The 13,688-nt window shown below is 37.7% G+C and overlaps 1 protein-coding gene across 2 annotated transcripts in view; it reads right to left on the reverse strand.

The window, feature by feature from the left end:
- Positions 1-2,516: 2,516 nt before the first annotated feature.
- The window catches only part of LOC127567451 (DDRGK domain-containing protein 1), a 66,663-nt gene continuing 55,491 nt past the window's right edge, over positions 2,517-13,688 (reverse strand). For both annotated transcript variants that reach the window (XM_052010371.1, XM_052010370.1), the window contains exons 5-9: positions 12,529-12,651; positions 9,456-9,494; positions 3,812-3,868; positions 2,951-2,999; positions 2,517-2,729 (exon numbers count right to left, since the gene is read on the reverse strand). In XM_052010371.1, coding sequence (XP_051866331.1) covers positions 2,557-2,729; positions 2,951-2,999; positions 3,812-3,868; positions 9,456-9,494; positions 12,529-12,651 — 441 coding nt within the window. In that variant the 3' untranslated portion in view covers positions 2,517-2,556. The remainder of the gene's footprint in view (positions 2,730-2,950; positions 3,000-3,811; positions 3,869-9,455; positions 9,495-12,528; positions 12,652-13,688) is intronic.

Consider the following 13,688-nt stretch of genomic DNA (forward strand, 5'->3'; position numbering starts at 1 on the left):
GTTCTGAATCTACCTCATTTACCACAGTGAACGTAAACAAAAAGAAGTCCCGTGGTCACCTTCACTAATACAATTATGGGCAGATGTATTTGCATCAGATGGATAGTGAAAGATGTCAGGTAGATTTCCCTTGTGTTGGCTTTCTCATCATCTACTGCATGTCTATCAGGACTAAGTAACTTGGTCACTGATGGAGCTACCAAAGTACTGCGAGTGAGGTCCCCTACCCAAACTATATTTTGTCTTCTAGCTACTCTTGGTGCTTTTTCTAGAAATCACATGGAGAAATGACTGATCAGTTGAGGGTGGACATTAACGGTAATCAGTAGGAGTTTCTCCTGCTTATGTTTTAACTAATGCCATGAGATTTTATGGGTCCACAATAAATACTGATAACTCCCAGGGCCAATCCCCTGCTCCCCAACTTTATACTACTATGCCATCATTTCATGTGGGTCTGTCAGGGGCAGGTTATAACCAGCTGATTGTGATAGAGTGTTCTGAGATATGGGCTGTAAGCTATGATTCTGTGGGGATGACGACCTTCTTTAATGTATCCTAATCAGGGCCTGGCCTAATGGTCCACCCATTTTTTTTATTTTCAGTCTTTACTGTTCAATACAACTAACCAACAGATTAGAGGACAGTTATGAATCAATGAAATTGTTATGGATTTGGAATCACATAAAGGCCAGACCATGTAATGGCTGACTTTCCTACTTCAAGACATTGTGGTAGAGACCCTTATTGTACATCAATCTCTTGATTTCATTACTGGTTCTCAAATGCCAGACTATTTAGTTTATTAAATTTTATTTCCCCACCTTTCGTGGTGACATTTGAACTGATGCATCTTGCCTATGAATAACCAGTCCAGTAATATGACCACTAGATCATAATGTGTTGTACTTGATAGCATATGCAGAAGGTCAGCTTCAGCAAGCAGTTAGAAAAGCAGATGGTTTGTTGGCATGCACTGCAATAGGGTTGGAGTGCAAATGTGGGAAAGCCTTAATTTTACAGAGTTTTGCACTCTTGGTCTCCATGCTCAAGGAAGGATGTACTTGAATTGGAAGCAGTGACTCACAAGATTGATTCCCAGGATGAAGGAGAGATTGTAAATGATGGACTTATTCTTACAGGAATTTAGAAGAAAAAGATAGATCATTTCTTTAAAAACATGAGATTCCGAGAGGGATCAACATGGAGGTGCTGAGTTTTGTTTTCAGGCTGAACTAGGGAGCATGGTCTCTTGATAAATTTAGGACTGAGAAATTCTTTTAGAGGGTCCTGAACCTGATCTGTTGTCTCAGCACTTTTTATTTTTCACCAACAGCAGGTTTTCTAGAGTACAAGCACAATACTTGCTGTCAAATGTTCTGAAATACACTTTTGCAGCATTATCCATTACAGGTTCCTCCAAGTAACTCTAAGAGCAATGAATATAACTAGCCATCTCTGCAAAAGATATAATTATATCATTTTAAGACATTCAGCAAAAGGTTGAAATTCTAACAAGAAGTTCCACAGACTGAAGCTGTCTAAAAGGTGAAGTTAAAAAAATGAACAAAAATGCCAATTAAACAATTTATTTTTAAGTATCCACAGCAAATTTTCAAAATATACTTTGAAAACCATTCATAATCAAATGTCACAAATGGTAATTACTTGGAACTCTCATTAATGTTACTGTTCATATTAGCTGATACTTGGTGCAGAACAAAATACTTTGATATAAATATAGCATCCTTAGCTGGATAGAATGCAAATTAAGATTCACTAGCTACAAAGACTGGCTAATAAACCTACTCCAAAAATACATACCCACTGCTAAAAGGTCACCATTTTATGAATAGCAATTTCAGATACTTAACCTACATCCTAAACTGTTCCTCTGCAGAGCAGCTCTGTTATACCCCTGTATTAAATTAAACAACCCACTGACTTCCACATAATTCACAAATGTATATGATTACACAAAAGAACAATAAATCAGATTCATTGAACTGTGAAAGCACAGCACTCATCAAGGACTTTAGAAGCAAACTTCCATTCCTGGATATATGAAACCTGATATAGAATTCAAGTTTTGACCAGCTGCTTACTTCTTAGAATTGTAGTTTTCTGAGTTTTGTTAGTTATGCAATATGAATTTTAACAAATCCACACTAGCCTGTGCAGCTGCTGAAAAAAAAATGGGTACTATTTATAACCATATATCTAGTTCAGTTCCCAAAAATTATTACTCAAGCTTATTTATCAACACACATAATGAATTGGCAGTGCTCATTTGAGGTAGATGGCACTATCTCTCATGCAAAGGAAGAGTGGTAAACAGATACTAAATTAGGCCACAGGTCAGCAAGGGCAAAAAAATGACACTGGGAATCCTTCTGCTCCCTATTGAGAGAACAGGTGGCAGCCTTCTCTGAGACACAAGCAGCAAAATCACCACCTTGTAAATAGAGCAAAGAGTGAAAAAATATTTTCAACACAAAACTTGTGGGAATTAAAAATACATAGTTTGCAACTTTATTTTTGTAAAGTCGGAGAACATTAGGCCACAGATTCAGGAATAGTTCTTGAGTCTGGGTTGAGGTTAATGAGAGAGTTGCTGGCTTGTGCCAGTTCAACTATCGAAACACGTCCTTGCTGCCTTATAAATTGAGCCACAGCAGCAAGTTCCTGTTCAGTGATGTATATGAATTTCCCACGATCATCAAGGACACCTGGAAGAAAAATAATTTGCTATGAACCAAACAATCAAATACTAATTTTCAATATTACAGGTAATTTACTTGAGGAATAAAAATAGCACCACAGAATAATAAAACAATGTTTTTGTTGCTAACTGCATGGTTCTACTTTAGCATATACACAAATACATAATTGAAAATTAAATTGAAAGAACTCATCGATACATTACATTTCAATTGCACCAGCTACATACCTGTTAGAGATCCTTCAGCAATCAAATTTTGGAGTCTGTTAATAGCATCCTTAAAAGAAATTACAAATTATTGATCTGAAGATATGTCAAAATATTGAACTCCATCCTAATGCAACTCTACAATTCAGCATGTGTTAGAATTAAGAATATTAGCAACAAACTGTTCAAGGCATCATAGCTGAACCCAATCCTTCCCTATCATTTTTACTTCTTTTACAAAGAAGTAAAAATGAAGCAAAGCTCACCATGTAGTTATTGGAACAGAAAACCTGGCATATTTTTATCCCCCCAATCATAAACTCAGGGACAGATCCCTCCTTCTCTGCCAACTGAGTTCAGCTCTAATACGTACAGATCAAAGATTCAATCTGACAGTTTTCTGCTCTCTTTCAATGACTATCAAGCAGTGCACATTAGTCCTTCAGAGGAACTCAACAAAGTTTTCTCACAGTGATATTGAAACTAACAAATCTACAGAAAATTTTGGGAAATTAGAGTGAACTGCTCACCACATACAGCTACTCTGAAGATTACAGAATAAATTTATGTGTTTACTCGTTACGCAAATTCAAAACCGAGAATGGTATCATTTATTGCAGCAGGCCTTCAGAATATTGTTCTTTGCACAAAGTAAATCTACCAAGATGATCAGATTAAAAATATGCATCTCTTTTAAGTTACCATACATCCATTTCCTGTATTTGGGAAACTGCTAAATGTTTGCGTCATTTGTTCTTGTTAACAGTCTTTGTAGTTCAAAGTCCATAACTGTGACAAATTTTATATTAATCTGAAGCCAAACTGCAAGCACTTTCTTTTTAATTTATCTCCAGAAAAAAACTACTTTATTAATCCACTTACCTGTGTCCTCAAGCCAAAATGAGAGGCAAGTTCTTCCAAAAGAACAACTTTTGTTCTCTGGAGGAAAAGAAGGGCAAGATAACTGTCAACCCAGGATTCCAGCAGCATTACAATAATTAAAATCCCTGAGATTCAAAACACATGTGTCTTGAAAAATCAATGAGGAAGAAAGTTCTATAGTGCTTACTCAAAAATGTAGCTTTAGAAATAATAACCCCCAGTCACTGATGCTGGACAAACCTCCAGATGTTGCCAATATACCAACAAATATTTGGTGAAAAAGTTCCATGGTGACTAAAACTGAATGACCAACTTTTGATGAAGTAAAACTTGGAGTAGTAGATAGAATTACTGTTAATTTTCTGGGAGAAAAGGTGTCAACTCTCTTGTCTACTTTTTATTCACGGATTTATTTCTGAAGATAAAATAAATTCAATGGAAATTTTACGTAAAATGCATTATCTAACTGTATTAACAAAAAGCACCTGATAACAGTGTTTTATTTCAATTAGCAATCAGTTTTCTACCGGTACTTGGGTTGGTGCTCAGGATATGTACCTGGGAAGATAGCATGAGTGGAATCAGCACTAAAAAAGGTCATTATAGCATTGTATAGTGAAAGATGCATTAACCACGTGCTGTTGTGCCAAGAACTGGGCATAGAACTCTGTCCTCTCTGCTGCTGTGTTGAGAACCTGGTTGTGAGCTCAGGGCTCCATGTGATTCAGCATGGAGTGGCTGTTTATGAGGGCTGCTGTTAGACAGGCTCAGAAAAGCAGTGCAGCTGCTCAGCTCTGAGACATGGCCTCAGGATTACATCCTGGTCAACATGGAGAATGCAGGACTTTGCTGGCTACTCCATATATTGACAGATCACACAGACCCTACAGTCTCTCTCATCCTTTCCCATTGGATATGATAGACAACACTCCCCAGCCCAGAGATTTCTCCATGGTAACACACTAACTTGTTCACTAGCCAGTGAGTTTGCATGCTTGGATTCCATAACTGAGAGTGCCATAACAAATCAGGAGGGTATAACTAAGAAAGATACCAGTGGACAAGACTGAGAAACAATGCTGACTATACAAAATTCCACAGAGGTAGACGCTGGTCATCTTCAACAAGAAAGAGTGAAAATCCTAAAAGAAGATCATGCAAGGAGGTAGAAATTCACTCAATAATTAAGGCTGAAGAAATGCTGAAGGACAAAGCAGCCAAGCTGGAGAACTGACTACTATGGACTGAGAAATAAAGGGGGCAACCAGCCCATGGAATTCAGTTCTCATAGCCAGGAACTGCCAAAATCTGTCTTCTGTTCTTCTCTGAAGATGTGGAGAAAGGATAAGGTTAAGACAAATGCATAACAGTAACACCCTCAGATGACCTAATTAATGGGTGTTTAAATAGACAGAGCGGCTGACTTTTCAAAATTATAAAAGACTGTAAAAATAAAATTATAAAAGATTAATTCAGTGGATAACTTAAAAATGATATTTACATTCTTAACTGGATTCACTCAGAAATGAGCATCTTCAAACTTTCTTGGATATACATATTTATTGCAGGCATTAACTATACATAAAAGCAATATTCATTTGAGAAATACCTTAATTTTAGAACAAAATTTTACCCCAAGAAAATGATTTATTTGCTTAGAATTCTACTAAATGATGTCTTCCTGAGAAAAATGTTCAGTATTTAGTTAAGAATACAGTGTATTTGGTTTTATTACAATATTTGTGATAGTCTATCACTCATTTGGAATCCAGTAATATTACTGTAATCACAGGAAATTTACAGCACATGAGGTGGTTATTCAGTCCATCACTTCTGTGCCAATTGATAAAGAGTTACCCAACCTAATCCCATTGTCCAGCACCAGGTTCTTAGCCCTGCAAGTCACAGCTCTTCAAGTACACGCCTATGTACTGTTTAAAATGTTTGAGTGCTTCTGCCTCTACCCACTTTAAAACCGAGTTCCAGATTCCTACCACCCTCTTTGTGGAAAAAAAATCTTCCACCTCTTCTCTAATCTCTTCCTCATTTACTCTAAACCCATGCCCCGTTTTCTGATTGTAACCTCAACTCCACATTCCTATTTGCCCGTGGTAACTTTTCACCTCTTGCTTGTCTCCACCTTAAAATATTCAAAGACTGCATCCACTGCCCTTTGAAGAAGAGGTTCAAAGAATCCTCTGAGGGAGAAAAAATATCTCATCTCTTGCTTAAATGGGCAGCCCCTTATTTTTAAATAGAACTTTGTTCAAGATTCTCCTACAAGAGGAAATATCTCTACATCAAGAGCAACAAATAATCTGCTGGAGGAACTCAGCGGGCTGAGCAGCATCTGTGGGAGGAAAGGAATTGTTGACGATTTGGGTCAAAACCCTGTATCAGGACATCTCTACATCCACTGTCAACACCTCTTAATACCTTATATGTTTCAATCAAGTTGATCCTCACTATAAACTCGAGCAAATACAAGCCTAGCCTGACCAACCTATTCACATAAAACAACATGCCCATTCCTGTTTTTTTTCTACTGAACTTTCTCTGAACTGCTGCCAACATATATACATCCTTTTTTAAATAAGGAGAAAAACACTATACACAAATCTCATAGAAGAAAGGAGGTGATCTCATCAATGTTCTATAAAACAAAGTATAGCTTTTCTACTTTTTTATTCAATTCCCATAGTAATAACTAATAACATTCTTGCTATACCTCCTCATGAGGCTTTTGCGAATCATGCACTTGGACCTTCTGCATCTGACCCAGGTTGCTCTGAATTTAGAGCTCTGAAGTCTCTTACCATTTAGATAATGTACTTGTTTTGTCTTCCTGCCAAAATAGGCAATTTCACATTTTCCCACATTATATTCCACTTGTCAGATCTTTGTCCACTCACTTATCCACATCCCCTTCACAACTTACTTTCCAACCAATCTTTGACTTCAGCAAATTTAGCAACCATACCCGCAGTGGCTTCATCCAAGTCATTTATAAATATTGAGAAGTTGAGGCCCCGGCACTGTGGAACACTACTCATTACACCTTATCAACCCTTTATGCCAACTTTCAGTTTCTTGTTATCCAAGCCACTCTTCTGTTCAAACAAATATGTTACCACCTACATCCTGAGCTTTTATTTTCCACATTAATCTTTGATGCCTTGCAGAAATGCAAGTCTACTATATCCACTGATTCCTCTTTATCTTATTTTATATTTCTGGCCAGCCACTAATTTTTCCTTCTTTATTAATCTTTTAGTCATTCTTTGTTTTTTTTTATGTTATGTTTAATCTTCCGACATGCCACCTGTCTGCTTTCCCTTTACACCTTTGGGGCAATGCAGTGACTAGAAATGGACTCAGTACTCAATTGTGGTCTTTCGTTTTATCTGATAATCACTGTTTGGCAAACCGTAAATGTAAATGGTGTGAGAATTATGCAAATAAGTTTGGAAAGAAATCTTTGCAGCTGTGTTAGCAAGTGCAATAAAGATATACAAATGTAATTTCATTATTGCAGAGAATATTAGTGCCAAGGACACAGAACATTTTATTCCCCTCACTCAGAGTCAATACCCAGTAGTCCCAGGTGCAGTGGAGCACAACTATATACAAAGTATTCTCTTCTCTGAGTCAGCCTCAACCCCAAACTTAACCCTCCCCTCCGTGCCGCTACTTCCTCCCCTACCCCTCCACAACTTCCCAAAGCAACCATCCTTGTTTGAGGGGCACTTGAAATTAAGGCCAATTTTGTGCTGTAGGAACAATGATTTGCTCAATAAAAGGAAAAGAAGTTATTTTCAGCAGTCTATGTTAGGTGTAGTTGGTTTTAATCTGGTGTATCCAAGATGTATCAGTGATACACTCTTGTATAAAATAAATGATATTTCAGATCATTTTACCGTTTTCTGCATCAAATATCCACTCTTTCTATAGCCCTTACTACTGATAAAGTTTTTTTAGAAAGTTGTAACACTTGGTGAATTTAAGTATTCTTCCAAAAAAAAACTGACCTTATTGAATAGATAAAAACTTCATACACTGACAAGCTACAATGTACATAGAGGTTTTCACCAGTAATGTAATGCTCTGAAGAAAATGATGAATGACTCCAACATCAAGTCATTGAGTTCAGTGGTTCTCTCCTTCCTATCATAAGAAAACGCAATTTCATATTTTTTTACCCGTTCTGTACCGTAAGTAGAAAACACTAATCTTCTATGTGCCATTGCATTTTTGATGACACACTAACACCTGATCTATATAGTAAAATCATTGATGCATGTCTTTTTTGTGTTAAAAGATTTTAGACATTGTAAATGCACTGCCAATTTGCATTCATATAATTATGTCTTGCTACACAGACTTTCAACAACAACAATTACAAGTTATTAATAATAATTATGAAAAAACTCCAGGTTAACTGATACTTTATGTGAATCTTGCTAACAACAATGACCCTATATGGTATAAATGTGAGATTCCAAAATTGTCCAGACAGTTTGACAAATTTCGGATTTATAGTCACAGGGAACAATATCAAAACTAGTTCATGAACATCCCGACTGCCTATTGTCTTAGACCTGTCCAATTCAAGTAACATGCCAGGTGTAGCAGCAATTCACTTGCACCTCTTCCACTCTACTGTACTGCATTCAATGGTCACAATGTGGTCTCTTCTACATTGGAGAAACCAAATGCAGATTGGGCGATCACTTTGTGGGTCACCTGTGCTCTGTCTGCAGGGGTGACATTCAGCTTCCTGTTGTATGCCTCTTTAATTCTCAATCCCATTCCCATTCTGACCTGTCTGTTGGCAGCCTCGTCTACTTTTTTATAATGAGACCCAACATAAACCAGAAGAATAACATCTAATCTTCCGTTTGGGTACTTTGCAACCTCTGGAATGAATACTGAATTCTCCAACTTCAGGTACACTGCTCTCTCATCATTTCCATTATCGTGCTTATGTCCCTTTCTCACCTCATTTCTTTAAAATGCCTCACTAATGATCAGTACTCATCAACTGATCCGTCTTAACCTATCTCCATAGAGGTTTATGTCTTACACCTCACTCCTCCCCACAGCTCTGCTTTGAAAACTAAAAACCCTTCACACTCTTCTCAGTTCTGAAGAAGATTCGCTGACCCAAAGCATTGACTGGTTTCTTTTTCCAGAGATGCTGGTCGATTCACTAGCATTTCTGTTGAAGTTTCACATAATTGCAGAATGATTACATTCAACCCATCATGTCGATGAAGCTCTAAGTGAGAATAATTCAGTCCCATTACCTCATCCTCTCACAATAGCCCTGAATATTTTTTTTCCTTTCAAGTATTTACTCTGTTTCGTTCTGAATACCACAATTGAAGCTGCCTTGGCTACTCAGTGGCAGTACATTGCAGATCCATATCATTCTCTATGCAAAAAAAATTTTTCCTCATTTATTTAAAACTTACAATAAAACACTCCGCGTCAAAGCACTTAAATTAACTCTTTTCTTCAAAGCCTCTGTACGAATATAGTCCCAATAAAACCAAAATATGACAGCAACAAAAAAAGTCATATATATTTGTATTCCAGCCTTTTTTACTCTATGCTTTCTCATAAAATTAAGTATAATCATTACCTTGATGTAGTCGATGAACATTTGCAGAAGGTTCTCAGACTGGGAAGTACAACAAGAACAATGAAATAAGCAGAGAGATTAATGAGAAACAACATTACTTAATACAATTTTGCACAATTAATGTATTTCTGAACCTTTTCTTACAATAATGTATATCAATTCTGGAAAAATAGCAATTTTCCTTTAAATGTAACAAACAGCTTAAACTACAGAAGTACCTTTTAAAATTCTTTTTAAAAGAATTGTTAAAACATGCTATTGAATCGTATGCATGGGGTGTTTTACCTTTGTAACTATTATTTTTGTTTAATATACATTCACTGGTGCACTACAGTTCATTGCTCTGATCTTGAACCAATTTAGTTTTCAGAAACAGGCAGGTCTGGGGTCTGGGACTGGGTGGGCAAACCGAAAGCTATGGGAGTGTTTGAGAGGAAAGTCAGAGCAGCTCAGATGAATGGTGGTGATGCTGGCAGCAGGAGGAATGATCCAGGCACTGCGGCTGAGGCTGAATTTGCAATATCATAATTTAGGTAGCCCATTACTCATAATATAATTTGTTCCTACCTTCAACTTAGAAATGAAAGCTCACAAGTTTCAGAGCAAACCACCTTTCATACAAAATTGCAGTCCACTGATCAAATGCCATAAAATGCAAGTAAAGTTCACCACTGAGCTTTTGGATTAGCCTTCGAGATTTGTTACAGTGACATTCATTTTTGATGTTCCATGTAATTGTGAACCAGCAAGAACAAATATTGCAAGAACAGTTAGTTATTTAATGTAAGCAATGCCTGAAAGCTGCACTTCAGACATACACAAAATCAAAGAATTGTTATGATGTAGGAGGCCATTTCATGCATCGAGTCTGGCAGAGAAATCCTACCAGTCCTATTCCCCCAGCTTTCTCCCCCCATAGTCCTTCAAATTACTCAAATAGTCCTTCAAATTACAAAGTACAATCCAACTTTGTTTTCAAGGCCCTGATTGATTCTATTTCCACTCCGAAAGGCAGTCAATTCCTACTCTCATAACATCATAACTATTCTCCAAGACATTATTTTCCTCTAATCTCCCTTATACCTTTTGTCCAAAATGTTAAAATTTGAACCATGCATCAATGGGAACAGGTTCCTTCTATTTACTCTACTAAACCTGTACACCTCTTTCAAATCTTCACAACTGTTCATTTAGTCATCCCCATAGAAAAGACAACTCAATTATACTGTTGCTTTTATGAAGACATAACTAAAGTATGGTTATGAATATACAAATAACATACACTTACAAAAACTATATATTGCTCATCTTGTTGGAATGAAACTATCCAGTTTTGCTAAACATTAGCAATGTTATTATTATGTATACTAATGACATAGAAGGAAGCCATTTGGCCCATCAAGTCTATGCCAGTTTTCAGAGCAATCCCATCAGTCCCATTCCCTATGATGCTGGAGGAACTCAGCAGGTCAGGCAGCAGCCATGGAGAAAAACAGGCGGTCAACGTTTCGGGTCAGGACCATTCTCCAGGACTGAAGATAGGGAAAGGGGAAGCCCAATATTTTGGAGGGAAAAACAAAGCAGTGATAGGTGGACAAAAGAGGGGAGGTAGGGTGGGCACAGGGTGGTGATAGGTAGATGCAGGTAAGAGATAGTGATAGGCAGGTGCAGGGGAGGAGGGGAGAGCAGATCCACCAAGGGATGGGTCAAATGTAAGGAGGAAAAAAGGGGGGGGGGTGGTAGGGGGGGGGGGTTGTGGGGATTACTTAAAGTGGAAGAATTCAATGTTCATGCCGTTAGGCTGCATTGAATAACTAACTTGTCTTGCAGTATTTGTTCTTGCTGGTTCACAATTACACAGAACATGTAATTTTCGTTAGATGATAAATGAGGTGCTGTTCCTCCAGTTGCGCTTGGACTTCTCCTGGCAGTGGAGGAGGCCGAGAACTGACATATCTGTGGTAGAGTGGGAAGGTGAGCTAAAGTGACTGGTAACAGGAAGATATGCTTGGTGGCGGGGTCCCGTTGGAGATGGTGGAAGTAGTGGAGAATGGTGTGTTTGATGGCAGCCACCAAGCATATCTTACCCTCTCCACCCCTTTCTGCCTGTCCTGAGGAAGGGTCCTGACCTGAAACATTGACCACCTGCTTTTCTCCACGGCTGCTGCCTAGCCCGCTGAGTTCCTTCAGCATTATAGTGTTTTTCATCTAGATTCCAGCATCTGCAATCCTTTGTTTCTCTAGTCCCATTCCCTCTCTTATTTCCCTGTAACCTCTTCTCTCATATGCCCTATTAAGTATGGTTATGAATTAATATAAATAAGTTCAGTTATGAATCAATGCCCTTCCAAGCCCAACTCTCTTACAATTTTATTATACTAAGGACAATTTACAGTAGCCAGTACAAACAACCAGAATGGCTTTATGATGTGGGAGGAAACCAAAGCACCTTGGAGACCCCCAAGGTTACAGGGAGAATGCACAAACTCCACAGAGACAGCTCCAGAGGTCAGAATCAAACCCAGGCCACTCGAGCTGTGGGACAGCTGCACTCTCTGCAGCACCACTGTGCAGCCCTACTTACTACAACAAATAGAATAGAAATTCCAAATCTATAATTCAGAGGGACAAAGAAATTGCAGGACGACAGGGAAAGAGTTGAAGAGAGTGCAACTGCCAGACTGATCTTGCAATGAGCCACAAATAACAGTTCTACATCCAAGATATCCAGCCGCAAAATGGTGTCGACATTAATAAGTTTCATAAGGATTATTCAGATTAGTTATTCAAAGCCGTTTTTTTTTACAATGAACCGTCAGTAAATGATAGAAATTCTTCTCTTATCCCACTAAATTTAGGAATAGACATTCTCATAATTTATATGATGCCGATGTAGTTTTCTTTTAAATGTGAATATTATTCATTAATTTGTGACAATTTCAGAGAAGTTGTACTTCTAAATAATGAAATAAAATACCACATGACTTTCTTCTATAATTCTACCATGCAGTCTGGAACTGGTGACTGCTGCACAATGTCAGTTTAGCTATAATGGTGATGTGTAATCAGTTACCTCTTCTTCTGTTTCCTGGACCTCAATTCCTTCCTCTTCAACGACAAATGATTCTTTCAACTTCAGGTATTCTTCATGGTCACGGCGCTGCTTTTCTTCCCAAGCTTTTTTCAATTCTTCTTCCTTTTTTATGGCATAAGAAATGATTTTTTTTTAATGAAACAGGCAATACAGATATTTCAATAAACTCCATTCTAAAATTGAATTCAATCAAATAAAAAGAATATCAGTTTTAGTGCACATTGTGAAGTACATATGTGCAGCTGAAATATGTAACTCATGCACCATGCAGGTGCATTGCATTCAGTTATGTGTTTATGAGGATATGCCACACTTATATAGGAAGCAACCTCAACAATTTGCATAACTGTATTTCCTAATCGGTATTGGGAAGTCCCTTTTCACCCCCAACAGTTCAGCTTAGATGTCAAGATGCCAAGCAATTTTTGAAGACAGGATATTCTGCAGCCCAAATGCTTCAAGCTATGAACAGCATTAAGGGCACACTATCATCTCTAAATGAGGAATCATTCTGATGTTGGGATATGTTGCTGCTATTTTATATCCAAGCTAAAATTCTCCGAGTCCTTACTCAACCACTTCAAAGAACTAACTTCAGCTTTTTTTTGTTGCAAGGTCTTCACCACCTTCGCAGGGAAACAAGTAATGGGCAATAAATGCCAGCCTTAATAATGCCCACATCCAATAACAAACCACTAAAGATATAGGTGTTCTTATTGTAAGAACAAAGGAAGGTGAACTGGCCATTCAGTCCCTTGGACCTGTTTTGTCATATGGTGAGGTTATGGGTGATTTGTGACCTAATCCCATCTATTCGTATCCCTTATCACTACCAGTTAACAAAAAAAACAATCCATTTCAGAATTAAGATTAACAGCAATCAATCACTGTGTATGAAAGACTTTCAAACTTCTACCACTGTGTTTCACAACATCACTCCTAAAAGGTAGGCTCTAACATTTGGACTACGTCCCCAGTTTCATTGATTACATGAGCCAAATTTGAAGTAAAGAATGAAAAAAGAACAAACATTTATATCCTCTTGACATACCAGCTTCTTCAGTAGTGTGAGCTCTACAACAGCTGCTTTCCATCTGCAAACATTTGGGCAGCTTCATTGCCTGATGTCCCTCTCACAC

Source organism: Pristis pectinata, chromosome 2 (genome assembly GCF_009764475.1).
Source record: "Pristis pectinata isolate sPriPec2 chromosome 2, sPriPec2.1.pri, whole genome shotgun sequence".
In the NCBI taxonomy this organism is placed as follows: domain Eukaryota; kingdom Metazoa; phylum Chordata; class Chondrichthyes; order Rhinopristiformes; family Pristidae; genus Pristis; species Pristis pectinata.